General features: G+C 38.8%; 1 protein-coding gene across 2 annotated transcripts in view; it reads left to right on the top strand.

Annotated features, from left to right (window-relative positions):
* Ctnna2 (catenin alpha 2) overlaps window positions 1–27,332 on the top strand; it is a 1,108,102-nt gene that overhangs the window by 866,338 nt on the left and 214,432 nt on the right. For both annotated transcript variants that reach the window (XM_041679862.1, XM_041679872.1), the window contains exon 9: window positions 5,842–5,994. In XM_041679862.1, the coding sequence (XP_041535796.1) occupies window positions 5,842–5,994 (153 nt within the window). The remainder of the gene's footprint in view (window positions 1–5,841; window positions 5,995–27,332) is intronic.

Below are 27,332 nucleotides of genomic sequence, written 5' to 3'. Positions count from 1 at the left end.
TAGCCTTGCCCATCATGTAGGAAAAAGAAGACTTTGACTCAGACCTGTGTGTGCTGGGGCTGAAAATGAAATCAACAGATGGAACCAAACACCTGCTCCCGTCCTTCTGGAACAGCTCTCATTGGAACAACTTTTTAACTAAAGATGATTTTTAACCTATACAAATAAGAAATTATAGCCTTGATATTTTTAAATAAGATTCATGACTATAGAATGGAAGATAGCATATTTTCAGAAATAAGACTACATTGAAATGCCACCAAACTGGTCTGATAGCCAATCAAAAGACTATTTCCAGATTTCTCTTCACCTCCACAAAGGTCACTCAACGACCACTGAAACTTATTTTCATAAAATACATGCATGATCAATCTGTTCATGTGACTGCACTGTATTGAAATAACACCCAGAAGGCATAAAAGACAGCAGTTGTTCCTTAAAAGTTTGTTTGCCTTTTCCTGTGACTGACCTTGGTTCTTAGTGGCTCTGACTTGATCAATGATTCCCAAGTTTTGTATCTATGATTTAACAAGATTTCCATCCCTCTCCTTCAGAAGATAATCAAGTGCCTTAATTTTACATAGTCCACTATATTCTACCAAAGCAAAGGTCCCTGTGATAATTAAGATGGATCTTTCCATATCAGTTAACATAACCAAGATAATCACTTACCAGTGCACACAGCAACTTATCTCTTAGTCAATTCCATACCTAATTAATTTGATAAACCATCAAAGGAGAATAGCCTAATCAAATCATTTCCTTCTCAAGAGAAGAGCAAAAAACAAGACCTGGAAACCAAAATGAAACAGGGCCTCTAAAACCTCAACATGGCAGCATCGTGTAGATTCTCATTGAATCTAGGCCACATGGCCAAATAAGTGTCTTAGAGGCCAGGTACTATGTTTTAGGGTTATGTAGAGAAAACCTGGGATAAAACCGGACTCGCTGAACATAGCGGACAATGAGGACTACTGAGAACTCAAGAACAATGGCAGTGGGTTTTTGATCCTACTGCACGTACTGGCTTTGTGGGAGCCTAGGTACTTTGGATGCTCACCTTACTAGACCTGGATGGAGGTGGGTGGTCCTTGGACTTCCCACAGTGCAGGGAACACTGAGAGCTCTATGGGATGACAAGGGAGGGGAACTTGATTGGGGGAGGGGGAGGGAAATGGGAGGCGGTGGCGGGGAAGAGACAGAAATCTTAAATAAATAAATAAACGGAAAAAAAAAGTCACAATAGGGTCATTATAGTTTAATAAATGACTACATTTATCAGAGATTCTCTCAGTAGTTTTTATTCCACCAGAGAGACTTTTATCCTGACTGCTTTGGCAGTCCTGGAGGGCAGAGACTATGAATCTGGTGAAACTCCATCATGGAGTTTGCACATAGGTAGTACACAAAATGATGGTTGTACTGTACTTTAACAGAGCCAACACAGCCTCAATTTCACAAGGAATTGATGTATTAGGAGGAAAAGCAAAGACTGATGAACTCTTCCTCCTCCTCCTCCTCCTCCTCCTCCTTCTCTCCTCCTCCTCCTCCTCCTCCTCCTCCTCCTCCTCCTCCTCCTTCTTCTTCTTCTTCTTCTTCCTCCTCCTCCTCCTTCTTTCTGTACTTGTTTCCATTAGGATGTACATATGTCCCAATTAAAATGATTTTTCTTTGTGGTATTATCAAGATGATGACCAAAGAATCTTGTATTTCTCTTAAATGAATACAAATATGGAAAATGTGTTGATTATTTATAATGTTTTTCCTTTAGGTTCATGGATATGCCCTGTTCACTTGTGCCATCCCATACTGGACCAGTGTCTTTAGTATCATGGGATCCTCTGCACTTGATACACCCTGAGTTATTAAAGTGACTTTGGGTGGATTATTGCATTGACTAGTTACCAGGACTGACCTTCACACTGGCTAAAATTTGCTTGACTTAATGAGGCTCAATTTTTGTCAAGCCCTCTAGGCTGGATGGCTGCTGGCCCAGTCACTTCGTTGCTTTGATCTTTCATTTTTAATAATAATTATTGCACAAAGCTTAAGGAACTATGGTAAAATATGTCAGTAATCATGAAAAGCCTGGAGCAGCTACATTCAAGGAAAAATATTAAGCCTTCAGATTTTTGACCCTATTTGAATCACACTTTATACTCAACTTTGGCCTTGTTGGAGATGACTTTCATTATAATATTAAAAAATTAATACTTCAATTCTTAATAGGGTTGTTCTACACATGTTAAATGATGGGATAAATGTTAAGTTGCCCGATCTTTATTAAATATCATCATCCCAGCCTAGAATCAGTGTTCACTTTTATTTGTGAAATTCAAGATGATGGTGGATTTTTTTTTTAGACACATATCTAATTATACCCAAAGAAAACTCCCATTTGAAGGATGTCTATCAAGCAGGGCAGGCTTTCATCCTGTAAGAAAAGCAGGGTTGATGAGTATTAGCTGCCTAGAGCACTGTGCTAAGAAAGATTAGGAAGCAGAATTGAGCTCAGCATAAAAGTGTGCTGAAACTGACTAATATGTCTGATATAGCACAGGAAGGAAGAGAGACATGATAGCCATTCCTGCTTTGGTTCATAGATTCTAGACTTGTCTTCTCACCTTACAGGGATTTTGTTGGAATTTCCACATTTCTCCTCCTTTTCTTATTTTCTTTCTTTTTTTTATTTTTTTATTTTTTAAATTTATTTATTTATTAAGGATTTCTGCCTCGTCCCCACAACCGCTTCCCATTTCCCTCCCCCTCCCCCGATCAAGTCCCCCCCCCCCCCCCCATCTGCTCGAAGAGCAATCAGGGTTCCCTGACCTGTGGGAAGCCCAAGGACTGCCCACCTCTATCCAGGTCTCGTAAGGTGAGCATTCTTCTGCTCATGCTTGAGTTCCTGAGTTTTCATGCGCTCTCCTACCTTACTTGCTTTTATTTTCCCATTTTTCTTTTCCCCTCAGGCCTTAAACTCATGCCTGTCTTCAGTGACTGAGATTATAGGTAAACACTGCCATACAAGGTTAGATTTTGTTGTTGTTGATTTTTTTTTTTTTTGTGGTGGTGAGGCATAGGAAAAGGTGGAGTTCAGTACATGAAAATGTCTTTTGTGTCTGCTGGAATTTCCCCGTTTTATCAGTCGTGCTATAAGTAGTTACAACGGCTTTGGATTTCTTACTTCAGGGATGCCTGGAAGCCATGTATTAAATTTCTTTTCCTATTTTGACTTGTCATCTTTTTTCACATCCCTTTTAAGCTCTTGCTAATATTTTACTTTGATTTTTTTTCTCTTCTCTGTCCCTTTTAAGGCACTTGCTATGGTATTTATTCATTTTGTTTCAGTCATTTTGAAATTGACTATTTGAAACTTTTTTTTTAATTTTAAAATAGAATTCTTAGTTGCTTTCTTTTTAAAGATTTATTTTATTTGTGTGTGGGTACCCATGAACATCAGTCTCTTCTATTGATTTTTTTCCTCTGTTGTCTTGTCCCTGTCAAGTTCATGTTATTAAATCCCCACCTTCCCCTTTCCTATGTGAAGCACTGCTCTGCCAGAAGCTATGACAGCTTAGTTTGATGTGTTCTCCACCTGGTCGCCTTTAGTTCTTTTTTCATAACCTTTCAAGTATATAGGGATGTCCAGGAGCTGCAGTTAAGGGGGTTGTGGCTTACCCAACAAGGATACTCAGCACTGACTTCTTGTCCTCTGCAAGAACAGTAAGTTCTTTTAAATCACTGAGCCATTTTTCCAATTTTGCATTTTAGAGATGTTCTTACTCTGTAGCACAGACTGGCCTAGGCCTCAGATTGAGCTTAGGATAGACTCAAGTTAATGGTAATTGTCCTACCTCAACTTCACAAGTACTGGGATCACAATTATGAGTCAAGATGCCAAGTTCATAGTTGTTCTTACAATAGTTTGTATTATTATTTCTTGTCTTGCATTTTTTTCTATAAAGTCCTTTATCTAATTTGTGATGGTATGTTACTTGTTTTTATAGTTACCATTTTTATCTGTTGTATAAGCATATTGTTCTGGTATAGTTCAAATGTGTACAGAAAAAAAACTACTCCTTACGGCTTTCTGTAATGTTTAACTTTGCTCAGTTCTGGAAGAAAATTCTTCCTGCGAATTCAGGAAGAGTTAATCCGGTTGGCTTTTCTCGCTTCACAGAGTTCCTTCTTCAGCTACCTTTTGTGGGTATCAAAGATGTGGTGGCTTCATTGGAGAGATAATCTTTCTCATTTTCCTCTGACTTACTCCTTATGTAGACTTATATTTGGCTCTCTTGTCCCTGTCACATCATTTTTTATTATATTTCTACTCATTTCTTCTCTACACAAATCAATGCCCTTGAAGCAACCACGGCAGGTTAATTTGAAATGTTTCCTGTAAGTCCTCATCCAGGTCTTCTTTTTCTGTTTCTGTTTCATGCCCAGTTACAAGGAGAAATGTCAAAGCAATTCAGAAGAAAGCTAAACAAACTTACTCAGACACACACACACACACACACACACACACACACACACACATATATATGCAGCCTTTACTGTCATTAGTGCCCAACCACTAGTTCTGACCAGTCACAACTGAGTGTGTCACATTGTCGAAGATTCCCCGACTGCCTCCAGGACAGGTGTTAATGAATTGATTTGAGAAATGTACAGATTATTTGCCACCTTCCCTTGTGTTTATTTTTATTTGTAGGCTTTATATATTCAGATGATTATGAACAAAGTACAAGCAAGGTGATTGTGCAGGGATAGTTTTATTTTGTTTTCATGCAGCTGCCCCACTTATTTTAATAGTGTGGGAATGGTGTGTAATTATGCATTGTTAGAAGATTCAGGTTTGTTTATTCTTACCTTGAAATATTCTAAGTATTTTTTTACTTCCTGGAACATAACAACTGCATCACCATAGCACCTGGGCTGGAATATTTTTATGGCTGTCAGATGTTCCCTGTTTTCCCTCTGTAAAGCACAAACACTGGATGTGAAGAGGGCAGGAGGTTACACAGTGAGAAAGTTTCACGGGTGACATCAAGGCTCAGCACTCTACTTGCATTTCTCCCTAATGACTGGTTGGTACCCAGGCATCTTCACTGCTGAAGACCTGAGCTCTTGAAATTTGCCAGGACTTAAGATTTTGTAGAGCCAAACAAATAATCCAGTGAAAGATGAGAACTGATCTTTGGTCAGTGTTTGGAGCTATAGTCTATTTATGTAATTTTCAAGATTTATATTACATATAGTCCCTAGGCAGACTTACATCAATCTACCTTTTTTTCCTTGATAAAAAAAAATTTGATAAGAGAAAATTCAAGGGATTTAAACTAATATTGACCTAGTTTCAATTCTGTTCCTGTGATCATTACCTAGATAAAAATAACAGCTGGGGGAAGGAAAGGTTTATTTGACTTATAATTCCAAACTAGAGTCAATTACTGTGGGGAAGTCAAGGCAAGAGGAACAGTCTCATCTACCATCAATAGCAGAGAGAGTATGAATATGTGCATGGTTCTTAGTGCTTGGTATCTATCCCTTCCTCCACATTTATATAGCCCAGAATTTCATGCCAGGGAAATAGTGCTGCCTTTGGTAGCTTGGTTCCCCAATGTTAGTGAACAAAATCACGTAATCCCCTCCAAGCCAAGCTGATCTAGGCAATCACTCATTGAGAAAATTTTCCCAGCAGATTCTAAGTTGTGTCAAGTTGTCAATCAAAACTAACTATCCCTATTGTTTACATTGTAATGAGAGCTTGACAGTGGTTTAGGCAAAGATTGACAATTTTATTCCTTAATGTCCTTTTGCTTTTGTTTCTAACTGTAGCTTCGGAAAGCTGTGATGGATCACATATCAGATTCTTTCTTGGAAACCAACGTCCCTTTGCTGGTTCTCATTGAGGCTGCAAAGAGTGGGAATGAAAAGGAAGTGAAGGAATATGCCCAAGTTTTCCGTGAACATGCCAACAAGCTAGTGGAGGTAAGTCACAGACCTGTGGACTCAGGTCTCATAGCATAAGATGTAGATATAGAGTGTGTCTTTACACATGGCTCTTGAGGTTTTAATAGACTGCTGTTTTGCAGTTTCCTTGGAAAAGTCAAGCACTAGAAGCTTTTTTTGTCCTGGCTTTCTGAGTATTCTGTTCCTCTCAGAGGAAACAAATTATTAGCCATCCTTCCTTGCTGTGTGTCACGACTTTTCATATTCTAAAACGTGTCTGCTAATTTTCCCGAGCAATAAGCAGAAGCTGGAACTGGAGTAGTGAGAGCTCTCCGACATTGAATGGCAGATTTGACGAGAAGAGGAGAATTAAAATCTTCAGATGGATAATTTATAGCCTGTTTCCTTTCTACCCTCTTCACTACCCATTCCAGTGCATGCAGTGAAGCCCAGATTGCCTGGTTGTTGTGGGAGTTTTCCTGGAGAGACATGCACAAATATCTGTTGACTCCAGATAGGGTGCTAAGGATATACTGGCGAAATTATTTTATCTAAGACTTGTTTGGTGAACCAGTGAGACACTGGAAATTACAAAATCATGTGTAAGGAGGTACTACAGGAGCTAGATAAGCCCTAGTAGCATAATAACTGAAAAACTCACCTTAGCATGTATGACGACCTCAGAAGATTGCAGACATGGAGTGCCTCCCTCAGCTGAATGTTCACCATTTTATTCTCTAGTACTTCCAGAGATCACAGCAATTGGGACAGAATTATATAAAGTTGGGTTAGGCGGGTTAGTTTCTGGATGTTGAGATGAGGGTCCAATGACCCTCTTACCCTTTATGAGGGAATGTCTAAAAGTCAGTCTTGTAGGGATTTCATGAAGGTAATAACAGCTGTTCTGATTTCAAGATAGGAACGGCTCTGCCATGTTGAGTTGGGGAAAGTCTCACAACACTGGCCACATGGTGAATTTGTGGGGGAAAAATACATTTTTTTTCTAAATAGCTGTTTAGATTCCTTGTGGAAGATCTTCGACTAGTACTAATGTATTTTCAAGATCATAGATACATTTTATGAAGTAGAGAAATCTGTGGAAGTTTCATTATAAATCCTAAATTATACCCAGTGATATTAGAACAATATACAAAGGGAAAGTGATATTTAGGCTGCTTGGATTTGGGAAGTGAATGGCTGTAATTTGGAAAAAAAGAGAATTAGTGATATCATCTCAAGGGGAAAAAACACAGATGTTGATCAGGAAATGTGTGAAAGAGTCTTGGAAGGGTGGTGATCGCGGGGTGTCTGGAATGATTGCAAGCAGTAGGTCAAAGCCCACAGATGGCCTTAGCACCACGGCCACCACCACTGTGGTGCTTTCTCTCTCTGACTGTTAGTACTTATAAAGTCACCAAAGCATATATAAATGCAGGCTGAAATGAAACAGGTCCAATGTTTCATTTGTGTGTCAAGGAGATGATGAAGAAGGAGTTGAGAGTGGAGTGGGGGGAATGGAAGAAGGAGGAGAAAAGGGAATTGCTGAATAAATGCTCTAAGAGTTTAAATATTAATGTGAAACAAAATACTCTAAGCACATACACATGCCATCCTATGTGAGATGTTGTAGTTTTTATAAATACTTGTAGGATTTAAAGAAAATATATTCAGCAGTGTACTGTAAACACTGTGTATGAAAAGATTCAAGCTACTACCAAATGGTAAACACTTCCTGTGTTTAGTATTGTAAGTGTCACCAATCCTGTGCATGGCCTCATTTGTGTCACACATGCAGATGTGACCTTCAGCAAGCATGGGGCCAGGGCACATGAACTCTCTCTCTAATCATTCTTCCTTCTCTTGTGGCAGACCATAGTCAACATTTTCCCTTGTTGGTTTTGGGGTCACTGTAAATGAATCTACCTGCTATCATTGGTCCCCTATTTGTGGCAGGTGGAGGAGACCTTAAGTCACCCAGCTGCCCTAGTCAGAAAAGTGATGCTTTCCCTGCTTTACTTGTTCTCCTCAATGACCGTGGATGGGCTTTGTAGCCAGCAATGCCTTTGAATGTCTTAATGTCAGGAAGACAGAGAGCAGGGTCTAGGGTATGGAATTGCAGTAACGCAATTAATGTGGTATGTGGACTTCAAGTAAAGTCTTTGTTTCTAGCTTGAAAAAAATGATCTTTGTGAACTTAGAGACTTTCTTAGTTTTTCTTGATTTACGTGCAAGACATATTGATTTTATGTTCATTGATCTTTATAAGTTCATTTGCTAATTCTACAAATTTCTATTCTTACAGTCCCAATACTGGTGGATCCCTAGAGTTAGTAGGCAGTCTCAAAACATTTTTTGAGAAGTTACATATATGTATTTTTACACACAGGTCTGTTTACATAGATATATGCTAATATGCTAAAATGTTTGAAAAGTTGTTCTTAAATAAAACCTATATTGAATATGTTACACTTTTGAAAACAGTTACATTTTGTTTCCTTTAGAGGTACTTATATCTATGCCTTGTATCACACACACAACTAACATTTTCTTTTAAAAACAATTCAAGGAAGTAGCTAGTAAAGCAATGCAAACCTGGGGATTAATTTGAGGTTTTTTTTTTTTATTTTTTTTTTATAAAAGACTGAGTTTTCTGTTTCTTTTTGACTCGGTTTTATTATGTTGCATTTGGGGACTGCTTATTTCATATAACTTACTGACATAAAATTAAGACTACACTTAATATCTTTATTAAATATGTGGGATATACATTACTGTTTCTTCTTTATTCTTTTAGTACTCACATTGCAAATGAAATTGATTTTCTTTCGCAGATCCCGCTCTCCAAACACATCCATGTCCCAAGTTCATGTCCCCTTCTAAGAATGACCAAGTATTAGGAAACTGATCTGGGTGACATGACATCTAGGTGACATGAGGAAGGCGGGCTCTTCTCAGTGAGCACCTCTTTTCAGCATAGTTTAAGTTTTGACTTCTGTGCTGTTCCTTTCAAGCTTTTCAAACAGCGCCCCTGTTGTTTTCATTGTGATAGGACTCATTATGTAGGCCAGGCTGGCTTTGAACTTTGACTACACAAGCACCTGTATCCAGAATTCTGAGACTGCACTTGTGCACAGCCATGCTAGGTAAATTTTTTGATTTTCCATTTTCTTTTATATTTATTATCAGTTAGGATGTGGGTCCCTTAGGGGTTACACCATTATGTCAAATAGCAGACATACAGGACTGAAATGATTTAAATAAGATTGTGGATTAATTTTTGCTGCTGCTGTTGCTAACAGTTTAAATGAGAGATTTGTTTATTCACTGACAGCATCGGGTTCCCATATTTCAAGTGAATACATAAGGTGAACTTATACAGAGATCCTATATTCAGGAAATTCCACAGCCAAACCTGCAAGGCTGACTCTGCCTGAACTGAGAGCTCCGTGTGTCTGCAGTTCTTTCATCTGGAGCCTCCTTTCTGGGCTTCTGCATACGGCCTCCAGTGTGCATGCCACCTGCGACAGCAGAGTAGAAAGAGAGGGACATCATAGTGTGGAAGAACCCAGCTGGCCAGAAAAGACAGGAACCCCTTCCTTTACTTAGCTCTATGACAATAATTTTAATTCTCAAGTGCTTCTTGAGTATGGATTTTATACTCAATTTCCCACCTGTTTCTATTTCTTAAATAGTTGTGATGTGGAATTCCCCTGTGTATGCTGTGAATATGTTTTATTCCTGTTGGATAATAAAGAAGCCGCTTTGGCCTGTGGCAGGGCAAAATAAAGCTAGGAGGGCAAACTACACTAAGTGTAGGGAGAAAGAAGGTGGAGTCAGGCAGATGCCATGTAGCTGCTGGAGGAGAAACATACTAGAACCTTGCCAGTATGCAGGCCACAACCTCATGGTGATACATAGATTAATAAAAGTGGGATTATTTAAGATATAAGAGCTAGCTAGAAATACACTTTAGCCATTGGTCAAATAGTGTTGTAATTGATACAGTTTCTGTGTGATTATTCGGGTCTGGGCAGCCAGGAAACCAATGTAGTCTCCTCTTATATATTTGTTTGCTACTTTCCCTTAGTGTTGTATATGGTTTTGATGACAATGAGTGCAATTTAAAAAATATTTTAAAAGGGTATCTTTATTTTCATTTTATTAATTCATTTGTGTGTGTGTGTGTGTATGTGTGTGTGTGTAGTACAGGATATTCATGTAGAGGTTGGTGAAATACTTGTGGAGTTGTTTGTCTTTGTCAACCTGTAGATTCTGGGGATTTGAATTCAGTTTGTCAATCTGGACATCAGGCACCTTTATCCACTAAGGCATCTTGCCAGTCCAGAAATTTGTGTTATTAGGTAAATCAGGTTTGTCACAACCTATCACACCATTAGAAAACCCTTAACAATCATTTAGTGCAAACGAAATTTCAGTAAACTATGAATAGGAAGAAATTCTTTAGCTTTTCATAATTATCTTAAGAATGGTCATTGGGGAAACTTTTTATTCAAAGTATTCCTAGCATTTTGCAAAAAATAGTTGATCCTCCCCCAGGATCTTATGATTGGAGCAATTCAGCAGGTCAGATCTGCTGTTTTCTATTCTAGCTATTGCAGGGCATCTCACTGTGACTAAATAAAACGAATATTGATATTTTCCCCTGATTGCTAGTTTCCAAACCCTCTGTGGGTTAGCCAAGGACTCCAGGGTGGGCCAACTCAGGATGCACAGAGATGATCATAGGACACCTGTTGGACCTCATTTCCAAGCAAATTGAATGGAATTTTGCAGAAATGGAATGTAAATTATGGCAACTCTCTCCCAAAGTAATGTGCTTGGGGGTGGTGGTGGATGTAAATTGGGGGCAAAATCTGCATTGCAGCAATGAAAATACAAACTAATTTTGAAAATGAGATGCAAAAACCAGTCCAGATGTCTTGAGCCTCCACACTCACTTCTCCTATTGCTTGGACGTTCGTTCAGTCAACTTTCCTAACATTCCTCTCCCCAGCTCTACCAGTGGTGGGGGCTGCTTGTTTTGTGCTTTGGGGAGCTGCAGAGACTCTGGCTGAGCCATTTTCCTTTTCATTGGACCCTCCAGTCCATTTTGTATGCAGCAGATAGAGTGAGATGGTTTCTGAATATCTCAATCAGATCAAGTGCTTTGCCTGTTTGAGATCATGCAAAAAGTGCCTGTTTTCCTCAGGTCTAAAGACTCACATTTTGGGAAGGGAAGATGAATCAGCGGGTAAAAAAACCTGCCACACAATGTAAGGACCAGAGTTCAAATCTTCAACACACACATATATATGTTGGGTGTGATACAGCGTGTCTGTTACCCTAGTGTTGATGAAGTGCTGATTCCAGAGGCTTTATGGTCCCATTCACAACATTAAGCTTGAGATTCTGTGAGAGCCCCTGCCTTGAAAACAGAGCACAACAGAGGATGATGTCTGGTACTGACCTCTGGCTGCTACCTGTGCCTGCACTGACAAGTGCACCTGTACACAAAGATGCATGAAATACACACACGCATACACACACACACACACGCATACACACACACACACATACACACACACATACACACACATACACACACACATACACACACACATGCATACACACACACATACACACACATACACACACATGCATACACACACATACACACACACATACACACACATACACACACACATACACACACATGCATACACACACACACATACACACACATGCATACACACACACACATACACACACATACACACACATACACACACATACACACACACATACACACACATACACACACACATGCACACACACATACACACACATGCATACACACACATACACACACATACACACACACACATGCATACACATGAACGCACATAAGGGATCAACATTTTGTTTTGTTTTGTTTTTGTGTTTTGCTTTGCTTTGTTTTTTGAGATAGGATTTCTCTGTAGTTTTGAGTCCTGTCCTGGAACTATCTCTTATAGACCAGGCTGGCCTCAAACTCACAAAGATCCGCCTGCCTCTGCCTTCTGAGTGCTGGGATTAAAGGGGTGCACCACCACCACCTGGTTCAACATTTTCAAGATCATTTTTATTCAAGTTTAGGTGTGAGAGCTTGTGTGAGTTTATATGTATCCTGTGTCTGCAAGATCAACAATGTTTTACCCACTGAACCTTCTCTTCATCCACAGTGCCCAATATTTTTATCAAAACCTATGTAGCTTGCTTCCCACACTTTTTTCCTCAAAGTTCAGGCAAACTTGTTTGGTATCCCCCACCCCCTTTTCAAGATATCTGCCACATGACATCCTTGCTTGGTTGAATACCCTGTGCTTCTTCCCATTGTGTTTCTACTCTCTGTCTTCCTTTTCTCTCTTCCCTTCCTTCTCATTTCTAGTTATTGTTCTGCTCTCTGAGTGTGTCCCAGGGTGGGGACAGCTCCTTGCATTTCTCACTTTCCTTGTATCCCATTTACTTTTGAATCTCACACATACAGCTCAGAGAGCCATATGATATGGCTCCTGCTAGTTTACCAGTTCCCTTAGGGAAGAAGACCATGCCTAATTGATTCCTAACAACACCCCAGCACCTAACTGAGTGCCTGACTGTAGCAAGAATTCAATAAATAGATGGTGCCCAAAGAAGAAATAAAATAATAAGTGTAGCTAGCAATTTTGCTAGCTTGCTAGCCCCTGAGGTAATGTATCTTAATAGTATGTCTGCAGCATGCTAAGGGTCACCTTAAGGATCAACAGTAAAGAGGCATTGGGCCTATTTAATTCTCTGATTTACTACCTAGGAGAATTTCAGATCTGGGAGAACTGATGTGGGAAACTGCTATCTTCTCTGAGTAGAAAGGACTCAGTGTACTTCCTCTCTGGTGCTGAATAATTAAGTTACTTTCAGGCAGCTGCAAGCGTGATGTCCAAACTCGACTATTCTTCTCTGGTTCTCTACCTTACAATTATGTTCATGATCTTAGCCTTGGTTGCAGTGTCTCTGACAGAGGATAATTATACTGTCTGACAAGGACAATATTGAGTCCTTGGGGATGATGAGTTAAACAAGGACATCTCAGTTCTCCCTTCCATGGTCTTGACTTCAAAAACTTTGTAGACATACCCTAATGTGATGAGATACTTTTTTTTTTCTGTCAAAAAGATTCAAGGCTTGGAAGTAAGAGATATACCCTGGTATGCAGAACTGCTCATGTGACCATTAGTTAGGCACAAGGGTGGTTGTATAAGTATCCTGAGAGATTGTTCTCCTTAATATTCCCTCTCTTTTCACGGTGCCATATTCAGTGACAATGTATGAAAATGTTCTCATAAACTGAGGCTGGTTCTTTAGTTGGCCGCATAACTATGGGCAAAGTCAGGTACGGTGGCAAACACCTAATTCTAGTAATTAGGAGCTAGAGGCAGGCCAATCAGGTATTTAAGACCAACTTTAGCTACATAGTGAAATTGAAGCCAGTGTGGGGTATGGAAAAACATGCGATGGCATCTCAAAAAAAATTATCTTTCAAACTTGACTTGACCTTTTCCAAGAATACGGGGGCTGAATTGAGGCCACAGAGACTTGGTTTTTGGTGGCTGATGGTGAGACAGGGTATATAATAGAAATATTCATAGATGAGAGTTGGGAAGAAAAAGAAAACTGAAAAAAAGAGAAATGAATCCTGGACTATGCATTCTATTCCAAAGATGAGGCAGAGTGTAAATGTGTAAGCTATAATATTGAACTCTGAGAATGCTAGGAATGATGACTATCTAATATCTAATGCTAGGAATGGTGAATGGTCGTAGGACGCTTGGTAGTTGAAGAAAATTTCAGGATTCATAGGCAGATTAGATCCTCAGACAGGCTCTTGATAGCAGGCCCCCAGGTACACAACCTATACATAACAAGCACACATTCAGACTGGGACACAGGCCACTGGTAAGTGCACGCTGGCCTACACAGGCTGGTTGACAGTAGCGGAAGGAGAAGTTCTTCATCTCTGATCTCAAAGCCATGTTTATATAAAATAACACAAATGTGACATTTTGCTAGGAATAAAGCTATATGCAGTCAGGCCACTAGTTAGTTCCAACTGCTCAGTCCTGAAATAACCACACAGAAACTGTATTAATTAAATCACTGCTTGGCCCATTAGCTCTAGCTTCTTATTAGCTAACTCTTAAATCTTAATTTAACCCATTTCTATTAATCTGTGTATTGACACGAGACTATAACTTACCCAGTAAAGTTCCGGTGTCTGTCTCTGGCGGGGCTCCATGGCTTCTCACTGATTCAGCCTCTTTTCTTCCAGCATTCAGTTTAGTTTTCCCTGCCTATCCCTAGTATACCTATCACAAGCCTAAGACAGTTGTTTTTCTTAACCAATGGTATTCATAGCATACAGGGGGGAATCCCATATCAGGTACAGAGCAGGTTATATTTCTGTTTATACTTCCGGGTTTCCCATATATCCTGTGTCAGCTATCAATAACTGACTCATTCATGGTTCTCCCACATATCTGGTGTCAGCCATATTTTAGATGAGCAGAATTCATATGAGAACCATGTTGTCTAAGCAATAACTATTTTTTAAGGTCTTCCCATTCCTACAGTGTGCTATAGTGCAAAACAAGATATATCAAGGGAACAAGAATGATGAATGAGAAGTCACTAAGTCAGTGTGCTGCTCTCATTAGATAGCTATTAAGCAGATATTGGAAGGAAATAAAACAGAACTGTGTTGACTGAATTTTTGTTAACTTGATACATGCTAGAGTTGTTCGAGAAATGGGATTTTAAATTAGGAAGTTCCTTCAATCAGATTGACTTGTACATAAACCTGTGCAGGATTTTCTCAGTGATTTTGATATGGGAATATCCAGTGGGTACCATCACTTGTCAGGTAGCCCTGGGGTATATAAGGATGAAAGTTAAAGTCTGGCATGGTGATTCACAGCTTCAGTGCCTGCACTTGGGAGGCAAAGGCAGGAGGAACTCTATGTGTTCAAGGTCTACCTGATCTACAAAGCAAGTTCCAAGACATCCAGGATTAATACACAGAGAATCCCCATCTTGAAAAGAAAATGTTGCTGTGTGGTGGTTTTTGAAATTTTAATCCTAGCACTCAGAAACAGAGAAAGACAGATCCTGAGTTCAAGGCCAGGCTGAGCTACAGAGTGAGTTCAAGGAGAGCTAGAGCCACACAAAGAAACCCTTTTTCACAAAAAACAACAACAAACAAGCAAACAACAACAACAAACCAAATAAAAAAGAAGCAAGCTATGGGGAGCAAGCAGTAACTCCATGGCTTATGCTTCAGTTCCTATCTCTAGGTCCCTTCCTTGAGTTCCTGCCTTGAATTCCCTCAGTGGTGAGTATGATCTGAGAGTTTCTCCAGAAGATTGTTTTGGGTATGGTGTTTTATCTCTCCAATGGGAACCCTAATCGAGACAAGTCTATGCCACAGAGACAGACACAGAATGCCTGGAAGGAGCAGTGTGCTAGTTATATTTGATAGAGGACAAATAAACCAGCACAACCAGGGTCAAAGTGAGACAGAAGCCCCAGAAGTGAATCTGAGTTAGAGATGAGGATCAGAAGTTTCCTTAGGAATCTGGGCTTATGAGATGGGTTTGAACAAAGATATAACACCACTCATTTTAACAAAAAAAATAGATCACTCTGATCTCATAGATATTCTAGAGTAGGAGAAGCAAAAGTGAAAAGAACAGAGAGGATGGTATCTTAGTGGTCACAGGGATTAGCACTGTGGCTGGAACAGCAGCAGAGGGGGTGTCAAGAATGGATGAATTTGGGTTGGATTTCTGAGGTTGAGATATCTTGTTAACTATGGGTTGACTCCAAGGTTTGACATTCTGTAGTAATACAATTAGGTGTAAGTTTCAAAAGGCATATGTTACCATCTCAGACTGTTTCTCAATTGGCTCTGACTGTAGCTGTTTTATGGGCATGGCCCTGAAAACCCCACACATATCTTGGTTTTAATTAAATACAACAGAACTTTGCAAATACTATACTCTTGAACCAAATGTGAGCCAAAGATGAAGCCAGGAAATGATGCATCAAAACCTACATGGACAGACTGGATCTGCAAGATTATCAGAGTACGTGTTCAGCACTGACGTGCACCTTTAATCTGTGGTGACATCCCTGGTTCAGTCAATATACTAAACTAGACATGAGGTAGTAAGTTCTCTCAAAAAATCGACCATAGAAAATCCACAAGTGCTAATAGTCTATGAAAAGCTTTTTGTTTGGCTCATCAAAGTTGCACTCTTACAGTAATATTCACCCTTACATGTGCAATCACCCAATATCACTTTCTCCAAAGAATCCTTAACTCCTTAACACTACCTTGTTTCTTTTCCCCAAAAGGATGCATCTCATAAAAATTGAAATGTCCACTTTAGACTGTTCTTCAAATTATTCATTCATTTATTTATTTATTTATTTATTTATCTATCTATCTATCTATTTATTTATTGTGTGTGTGTATGCATTTTATAGCACACATGTCAGAGGACAATCAGTAGAAACTGGCTCTCTCTATATGGTGTCTGGGGATTGAACTCTGTTTGCCAGGCTTCACAGCAAGCACTTTTACTTACCAAGCCATCTTTGTCAGCCCCTAGACTCTCTCTCTATATATAAATATAAGAATAGAATGGTTTACTTTATTTATATTTTTGAACACTTTATGAATAGCCAGTATAGTTGACTTACATGTACAGATAAGAAAAGCTGAGATATGAAGAAGTTCTGTAATAAAGCATAAGGGAGAAACTCAGACGATAAATTGCTTGCCTTATAATATGAGGACCAAAATCCCAGTCCCAGAAGTCACATAAAAAATCAAGGTATGGTGACATGAGCTTCTGATATCACGTATTTGAAGGTACGGATATCAGGGTCCTTGGAATTTACTGGCTGACCAGCTCAGCCTAGACTACTTACTTGGCAAGTTCCATGCCATTAAAGAGACCCTGTCTCAAAAATAAATGGACAGTATTAGAGGAGAATACCCAAGGCTGATGTCTGATCATCATATGCATGCACATGTACATGCACATGTATGTGCACAAATACACACATGTGAACTTGCACATGCACAAACACACTAAAGTTCCATAGCTAGTTCAGGTCACATAGCTAGAAAGAAACAGACTTCATGCATGAGCCACGATTTTGTACTATCCCTGCATGTGGTCTAATGAGTTCTTACATAGCATGTAGTCAAATCCACCATTCCAATTTTTGGTAAGGTACGTGGTGAAAAATGTGAGTTCCTGTTATTGGTCTTATTGAACATCTCTCTCAATTATGTGTCAGAGAATAGTTACTCACTGTTTCTTGAAGAACTGCCCACTCTTGCAGGATAATTGTTGCTGACTCTAGTACAGTAAATCATCCAGGCTGCTTCGAGGTGATGGTCCTGGGTCACAGGTTAAACTCATTTATGGATATCCCAACTTTTCACTTGCTCAGCCTTTCGGACTCTGATCTCCTTTGATTTCATGGTGATTTGTAGTTAATGGAACCCAAAGATAGTAAATGTTTCCATCTCAGAATTCTATTATAACTACTGAGTTAACAATGCTCATACATCCTTCCAGATTCAACTCAACTCATTATAACATGGCCAAAATATAAACCAGAGGGCCTTGATTATTGAAATCAATTTAAAAAGGATATTCATAAGAATAACCAACTACAAGCTTTCTGTTTGTATAAAACTAGTCCTATCTTAACCGACCCCTGAAATTTTACCTCAATAGTTAAGTATGCTTCTGAAAAATCACCTAGAAAAGATGAAGCAATTGTGTTGTTGACATCTAAGGAGAAGGGGAAGTCCAACTACTCTTTATGTCATGTACTATTGTATTAGACAAAATTCATGTATCATCTCGTTAAGACATTTAGTAATAAATATAGCTTTTCAGATGATAAACTCTGAGAAACTAAAAGTTATCAGTCATCAGCTGGCGGATGAGTGACAAAGCGAGGTTTAGATATTCTCGGAACCCTCTTCTGTTTCTCCACATGTTCTCTTGATTTTTCTGTATGCTACACCATGATTTACTAGCTGTGTAGTCTTCTGAACAACTTAACTTCCCCACAATAGAACTATAAGCGAGCAACATGGCATTATGATTTTAGTCTATATTCCCCAAAGTGAAAAAAGTAATGAGATGTATTAGGAAGATTCCCAGGAAACTGGTGTCTGGGCTTTCTTAGTGATGTTGGCAGATCTTTGCTGCAAATAAGTGAGAAAGGGTTTTTGACCTTTTCTTGTACTAATAAATAAGTTTACCAATTCATCATCTAGAAACTAGATGTGTATATGCGTATATAATTTTTTTATTTTTCTGTTTTCTGTAATTGTTAACATGTACCTAGATGTTATTATGCTAAATTTGAAATCTTACCTTGGAGCATAAACTTATCAGATTAAGGTCATACCCCTTCAAAGCAAAACTGAAAAAGTTGTATCCAATTAAAACTGATGTGGTTTGTTTAAGAGCAGGAAAATTTTAATTGCCTTGGCAAAAACACTCTTGAATGTTCATGTATTCAATTTTTGCTACCTAGAAGTGCTTTTATATCAGAAAGCCCTGTAGCCAGCCTGAAGCCATAGTTTGGAAGGCTGGTGCATTGGGATACTTTAATTTTTGAACTAAAAACAACTTTTCAGATATCTCTGACTTCATTTAATTTAGGAATAAGTAGAAACTAACTTCATAGAGCCCCCTTGCCTACTTTAGGCTATTGGATAATCACTTTCAACTCTTAACTTAAAACACACTAGGTCCTTTGGACCTGGTGACTGGGATGTCTTAGTATGTGAATGTACCCATTACTTTAACCTTTCACCTTCAGATTTTTCATAAGACATAAATTTCATTCACTTATCTTGGTCACTATGTAACTCAAGATTTCAGTTTCTAGAACAAAAGAAGAAACAATTACCTTAGTCTAAGGAATTTGGAGGTTACAAGGAGAATGTTTCACGATAGTAATAGCTCACTCGCGTTAAGCCTTAAGTGAAACTGAAGCTTGGATTTCAGACCACAAAGGGTCTGAAATAACAATATGGAATCCACCACCCTTTAGTATAAGCCTTGATTTGGTCTCTGACCGACAGGTATAAGTACTTTGAAATCCCTTTGGCCTTACATATATGTGAGCCAATGGGGGAAAAAACAGAGGTCAGTGCTAGACACAAAAAACAATTTGTCCAATAAATAATGCTCAATTGTCTGAGATACTTGTTTAGATGAGTTGATATCTTCTTATAAGTATGTGTGTATGTTTGTGTGTTTTTCTTTCTGTGTGCTTGCCTGTTTTTACACACTAAAGCATGCCTATTGAGCTTAGTGGAACTATGTTATGGAATTACTTTTCTCCTTCCACAACACAGTTTCTGATCAAACCCAGGGCACCATGGCTCAAAAAGTGAGCCATCTTGCTGTCCCTGTTCTTTATTTTCCTACAGGGTCATTAGGACCTGCTTATGATTGGACACAGTGCAAGTGAATGGCAGCTGTTATGACATCCTTTAGTGTGCTCTTCCCCAGTTTCCCTTTTTAAGAAGATTTGTTTATTTTGTATACATTGTTCTGTCTGCATGTATGCCTGCAGGCCAGAAGAAGGCACCAGATCTCATTACAGATGGTTGTGAGCCACCATGTGGTTGCTGGGAATCAAACGTAGGACCTTTAGAAGAGCAGCCAGTGCTCTTAACCTATGAGCCATCTCTCCAGTCCCCTCTTTTCCAGTTTCTAACAAGATTCTTTGCCCTTTCAAGTCAGTTTAGTTTGAGAAAGTATGTCAAGGGATATTGACACATAATCACATTGTTTGATCAACTACAGCTCCCTCTCATCATATGTAAAATACAGCACAATGTCTTTAGGGAAAATGATGCTTAATTGACCTTTAATATGAAGTAGAAGTAAAGCGGTTCCTTGGGTTCCTCTTCCAACCAGACTGCTGCCCTTGACTGTTCCTGTTCAGACATTCTAGAGTTGCTGTAGGGTTTGAATGTCACACACTCTAGGAACCTGGGACTTACATCAATATTCTCATAAAATGCCATTTGACATCAAAATACACTTAGTTACTTTCATGGGCTGACAAGTTGTTCTCTTTCATGCTAAAACAATAGAAGCCTCATTATGTAATCTCTTCTTAATGTTTTCTTGCATGATTGAAAGAATGACTGCCTTTCCAAATCTGTAGATTGTCCTGTGACTGATTTCCTTAGAGAGTTTACATGTTTGTGTTGTGTGGGGCGGTCAAGATTTGAGAGATTTGTCATCTCCCCTCACAACATAGCTTCTTGTAGTTTTAAAAAAGACAAAGGGACAACAAATAGAACCCATTAGCTTTTCTCTTTCTCCCCTCAAAACAATCAGAAAAATATAAATATCAAGTACATAGTAGCATGTGTAGACATATAAGGCGTTGAAACCTTTAAGTATATTAAATTTCTCTTTGAAAGTTTTCTTGTAGTTGGAAGAACACAAGGAAATACGTAGAAGTCAAACAGAGTCTGGGAAGTCAACGAGATGGGCAAATGGCCCTCAGGGCAGTGACATATCAGGAGTGTAAGTTATGAATCAGAGCACTACATGATCAAGCTCTTGACGCTTGCTGCCCACTTAGCTTGAGTTAGACTCTCCTTTTCCCATACTTCTCCAATACGATTTCTTAAGTATTACCTCATTTTGACTCCCTGCCTCAGCTTTGGCAATACTGGCCAAGTCTTCTTCAAGAACGTGGATTGACCTTTTTTCTTGTCTGCCTTTCCTTCTATTTGAGCATCTGTTTGTTTGTTTTTTCCTCTCTCAATTATGAACTTCATTGGCAAGAAGGTGCTTCACTCTCCAAAGTATATGCTGAGGCATGGGAAAATGCTTGGATCTCTTTTCAGATAGATGCCGAGTGAACATTGTCCTCTTGTGGGGACAAATATCTACCAGGTATCATGGTAACAGCATAGGTAGGTGAGGACTGCACTAGCTTGGATTGCAAATTTGCCCTCCCCCATTTTCAAGCACTTTGCAACACACACTTTAAGGCATCTACTTGAAAGAACTTGACTTTTGAGACACTTGATTGTTGGGATCAAAACAGCCTCTTTAGCTGAGTGTCATTCAGTGGTAGATGCCTATTTTTGGTTTACAAAACTACTTACCTACAGGTAATTCTACAACTCTCCTGTCATTAGCATCCTCCACATCTTGAGCCTCAGTGCAGAAACTGTCATTACATTTTCCAGTAAATGAGTAGTACTTTACCTTGTGAAACATCCTAAAGTGAATGTCTGTCTACATGTGACAGGCTTCCCTATGGAGTGAGTGTCTGCGATTTTCACAGTCACAGGCATGGGGAGATGGATCAGTCAGTAAAGCACACTTCCACATGTATAAGCACACATTGAATTATAAACCAATCTTTTCTTTCTTTCTCTCTCTCTCTCTCTCTCTCTCTCTCCCTCCCTCCCTCCCTCCTCCCCTCCCTTCCTTCCTTCCTTCCTTCCTTCCTTCCTTTTTTAAGGCAGGGCTTCTGGGTTTCTTAACTTTGAGGCTGCCAATTGCCCTTATCAAAATGAAAACAGTTTGCCCTCTGTTGCAGTTACATAAAGAAAGTTTGGAAGGTTGGGCTTCTGTCGCAGTACCCTGTCAGCATGAATGGCTGTCTCAGAGTCCCAAACAGGATTAAAAGCATTAATGACATTGTGGGAGTGCTTTTTCTACCCAGAGCATTCCAAGTGTAAATCCCCAAGGAAAGGGTTGAAGCTCATAGTTCTCCAGTCTCTCTTGAAAGGTATCCTAGAGAAATGGCAGTTCTGTTACCATTTTCCCCAGAAAGGTGCGAGGGAGTTAAGTGTGCATCTGTCCACATGGAGCTTCCTGTAATTGATTGCCCATCTTTTCCTCAATGACTTTCAAAAGAGTGAATACTTCGTTTTGATCAAGGGAATTGACAGTTTATGAAATTTAGAGTGCCTGCAGCTCCTGTGGCATCCTTTTAGTTTCATGTCTCATGACTTTGCTTGCTGGGACAACATAGAGACTGATCATCATTTCAAAGGCAGTCATCACCTCTACTTTAAATGAGAATATTACATGGATAGAGATTACGGAGATCAAAGTATCTACTGAGGAAAATGCAACAGAGATTCCAACCTCCTCACTTTTGACATTCTACCTAGAAAATTTTTGTGATGGGCTCTGGTCCTATGCAGGGGTTGGTAACATCGATAGATTGCACTCAGAACATAACAATGTCACCCTTTAACCCAGTTATGATGAAGAAAAATCATTACTGCATTACCAACCTTTCCCATCTGAGAATTACTTGTTGACAATCTTAATAATAACTACTTTATTTATTGTAACATTCAAGTTATGGGTGCTTAATGTCCCATACCTATATTACTTAATTTGTAACACGCATTACTTAATATGAATAAATAATAGAATAGTGCAAGAAACAAGCTCATTTTTAAAATTTAAAATTTTTAAATTTGTTTATTTTTATGTGTGCGTATGTTGTATGTGTGTGTATAAGTCAAAGGACAGATTTCAGAAGTTGTTTTTTACTTTCAACTGTGGGTTTTAGGACTCAAAATGAGTTACTAAACTTCAAGAAAGGGTTTCTTTGTGTATCACTGGCTGTATTAGAACTCACTCTGCATATCAGGCTGGCCTCGAACTCACAGAGATCCATCTACTTTTGCCTCCCTGAATGCTGGGATTAAAGGCATGCACCACCACTGCCCGACAACAGGAAGCATTTTTACTCACTGAATCATGTTGCCAGCTCGAGATTTGTTATTTAATTAAATTACTCTGAAATTACTGTTATTCAAAACTCTCACTTTCTTATATCTCATGGTCATTTGGTGATAACCCCTTGTCACAAAATTTTCTTTTGGTTATCTTTAATACTACCCCTAAAATAAAACTTAAATGATTTGCTATTCTGAAATTATATATAAGAAGATAGACTGTCCCTAGTTAGCACTGCCTCATTTATTTTTTTCTAAGTAGAGGAAGTGGTTACAATGCAAGATTATGAAAACAGGTGTGTAAGATAATAACGTGATGGAAAATACGCCTATAAAGATGAGATGGAGGCAAAGGTTCATCTCATTCACATCCCACACTGAGTTCAGGGATTGTTATTAAGTGAAATCCCAAAATAGACAAAATTCCTTGTCAATAATTGCTTATTAGTTAAGAGTTCAATTTGTCTTGGAACTCTTCGGAGTACCTTATGTTTAACTTGATTTCATCGTCTAAATTTTCTTTTTATTGCTTAAAAAGAAATGTGTTCCAGTTAACAGCTTTCCTCTGAGCAGTATCTCCTACCAGTTGCTGAGAGAGAAGTTTCCTTCCTGAAGCACTGCCTGGAGACCTCCCACAAAGTTGCGATAATAATAATACTTATTATTAATGACAATACAATATGAGCATGAGATGTTGTTTAGCAGTTAAAGCTAGAAGCATGCTGCAGAACAAGTAAATCAGCCTTCCCCAAGATGAGGACAGTCCACAGAGGGTGGAGAACATAAATATTGAGACCCTGGTTCTTTATTGTTTTTCTCTTGCTTGAGAAGGTAGGTTAGTGTTAGCATATGAGTGTATTGGAGCAGGACAAGAGAAACAGTCTTTATCCAGGGCATGAAGGTGAGGAATAAGGAAAGCACAAGTCCTTGCTTGCTGTTCAAAATGTGCTCCCTGGACATCAACATCTTTCTTATTATGGAGCATATTATAAATCCAGAATCTCAGGCCCCACTCCTCACTTTAATCTGTATTTTCACTGGACTCCTAGATAATCACATACATAAAACACTGACCTAAGAGATTTTTCTAGAATGTATTCCATGGGATGATGCATCTGGGTTTATAGGAACAAATGCACATCTTGGGTAATTTCTCTTTTATGACATTGGGAAGAGCCCCCCCTTCCTCTTACCCACACCCTTAATGCGCATGAACACTGAGAAAAACATTTTGGAATGTTCCAGATTACAATGGGATTGGTCATGGGGCAGGGGCTTCACTTCGGTGTGTTTTAATTAAAAATTTGCTTTAGAGCAAAAGGTGATGATAATATAAAAGCAATGTTTGAGGTGATTTCATTTTGCGCAACCTTTTTTTTTTATGGTGCAAAAGTACGGATAAGCATTCAAATATTATAGTAGTCAGCCCACTTAATACTATTAACTTTCAAATTTCCCTGCCAAAGGTGATTTAAAATTCATGAGTATATAGTCAATCTTATGTTCATTAGTTACAATTGTCTTATTAAGTGTGTATTAATGAGGAATTATCTAGACAGGGTTGGGACATCTATGGCAGACTTTTCTTGAGTGTTAATTGATGTAGGAATTGTGGGTGGCATCAACCCTTAGGGTTGCAAATAACAGCTATCTGGAATCTGCTTTATCTAGACACTAGAAGTCCAAGCTCAAGGTGTGGGCAGGACTGGTTTCACCTGTGACCTCCCATGGTTTCCACATTGCACCTTCTCATGTGTCCATAGTTATCTTTCTTCTTAGCTTGTATATGCCCAAAGTCTCCCTCCGTTTTCCTTCTGTGGGTATCAGTCTGTTTGGATGAGGTCCTGCCACAGTAACCTCATGAAGGGTTATGCACTCGAGCAACGTCAAGTTACCAGTGACTACAGCTGCCGAGGAATAGTTTCTCCCTCCTCCAGGAACCATTAATGCCTATAACTGCTCATGGAGGAGTGGGGTCTCATGAACCCCTCCTTCATTCATGTCCACCGTACCTTTCTTATTCTTCTATTTCAAGACACATTATTGGTAATCAGAATGGCCCTTTGGGACCTGGGGAGAATACATACTGTTCTTGTAGAGGAAATGGGTTTTGTTTCTATAACTTTTGTAGGGCAGCTTGCAACCACCTGTAATCCCAGCTTCAGTGAATGCAACATCCTTCTCTGGCCTCAACAGATACATACGTTCATATACACAATTCCCCTACCTCACATACTTATATTAAAAGCAAAAAGAAAATGAGAATGATCTTTTGAAAATACTTTCTTAACAGATAAGAGCCCATATTTGAAAAAGCAGCCAAATGAGGTAAAGTGTGAGCCTCCCATACTGACCACTGACCTCTGACTGTTCTTTCCCCGGAAATGCTATTTTTCAGCCTGTGTCACTGTCTTCCAGTTCTGTCCCTTGTCATTACTGCTGAGGAGAATATGTATTTTTAAATCCCCTTTTCTTGTTAACGATAAAATATTCACTGGAAATTATATGAGTATATACAATATAGTAGGGGTGGGCAGAGGGAATACAAATGATACTGAATATACCATGTAATTATGGGCTAGATCCTCCCAAGTCTAAAATAATTTCTTGACTAATTAAGACACTGTGCCAGCTGCATCTACTGCAACCAGGGTATCTTCTTAAAGACCATGATTTACTCTGTCCACAAAGACAGGAAAACTTTATCATCAATTTATTTTTCACTTTCATCTTTTCATTTTAATGTTAAGATAGTTATAGAAAAGTTGGCTTATAAATAAATGAAGCATTGTATGCGAGGCTATGTACTTGACAATAATATGCAGTGTTTTTATGGCGTCTTTATACTTTATGTATGCAAACACTGTCATTCACACATACTCAATCTTTGTAACAGTTCAGTGAGGAGGTTAAAAGAATGGCTTCCCCAAGAATCACTTGACCACCTGTTGTTAACCATCAAGGTTCTAGAATCCACACTCCAGATTTCAATGAAGAACAGCTGAGCATCTGCCAATCGGCACTGTTTTGTGCCATGTAGCATTGTTTTGCACCATGTAGCACTGCTTTGACCTTGAGCTGCCACTACACAAAACTGAGCAAGAGCAGAACTCAGCCTTGGCGAGCTTAATTCTAATTCTCCTTGCAGACTGAGATACAATTAATACTTCATTCCAAATTTAGAAGACATTCAACATTAGACTAACTATATAAGTGACTGTATAGTAGGTGAGAATTATTACAGAAAAGGAAAATTGAGGTGGTGTTACAGCTTTAATAAAGGTGATCCGAGAGGCTGTATGACAGAGAACCTGGAACTCTCTAACAAAGTTAACAAAGAAGTGATGTTGGTGTTTGTCCATTATATCTCTGCTTCCTGATCATTGGTTACAGGATCATTGTACAATAGCCTGTAAATATAATAATAATTGTTATAAAAAAGCCTCAGTTGTCATTAGGAAGAATAAAGAGCATTGGCCTGGACTTCTAAAAAAATGACTATGTGAACTTACAAAAGGGCAACCTTTTTATTCTTCCTATAATTGAGTCTTTGGAAGCAAGAAATTATACTGGCCCTTTTCATTTTTAAAAAGAAATCCATAAAATTAAATAGGTTAGACATGTTTCTCTGCTTGCTGAACATGTGACCACAATGAGCTATTGATGAGTCTTTCTCAATGCTCACAGTTGGGCTCAAGATACCTTATTCTAAAATACAAAGTTAGTACTTCTGTTTGTCTGAAGAATGTTTCTTAAAGGCTTTGCTGTAGATTGTTGTGAACCCAGATCCCCACTTTTGAAGAATGCTAGAGAAAGGAAGACAAATCTTCACAGGGGAATCAGGTGTCCAATTGAGCAGCAAAAAGGAGGCATTGCGGAATTTGTGACCTAAATGCTAAATAAGGCCCCTAGAGGTTTTTTCCTATGATCATGATTGTCAATTGCTCCTCATATGTGGAGCAGAACAGATTGGGTAATATTGTCATAACAGATAGTTCTAAATTTCAGTGGTTTAAAATTGTGTAGATCTCATTTTGTTTTATCATTCCTTTGGGATATTTAGAGGCTGCGGGACCCTTACTATTACCATCTCAACTGCGAACACCATGGATTGATCACTACTTAGAAATGCCCCAGTATATGTAGCTGGCAAGAAAGCAAACATGGCCATACCTTCATTAGCTTGTTACATTCCTTGTTGGCATAACACAGGTTTTCCCTGATGTTCCACTGACTCACTGAATGAAACGATCTCACTTGGACTTTTAGAAGTATATTCCAGTACTTATTGTAGTAAATCCTACTTGGTAGATGAAAGATAAAGAGAGCCAGAAGATTTGATGACAGGTAGGATCCGGAATATTTGTAGAATTTAAGTTTGTATCTCAGATAAGACTTTTGAGAAAATTGGAGAAATTGTTTTATCCTATTTGAAGAAGTGTTCATTTTGCTGCTTAGACTGGATATCTGATTTCTTTTGTAAAGTTTTTCATTCTGTTGATCTTCCTGGATTCCATAACTATCTCTT

This window comes from Microtus oregoni, unplaced genomic scaffold (genome assembly GCF_018167655.1).
Source record: "Microtus oregoni isolate MIOR12 unplaced genomic scaffold, Mior012 000002F_ref0000024, whole genome shotgun sequence".
Taxonomy (NCBI): domain Eukaryota; kingdom Metazoa; phylum Chordata; class Mammalia; order Rodentia; family Cricetidae; genus Microtus; species Microtus oregoni.
Note: the sequence above shows the minus strand (reverse complement) of the source record. Positions and strands in the feature narration are given on the sequence as shown.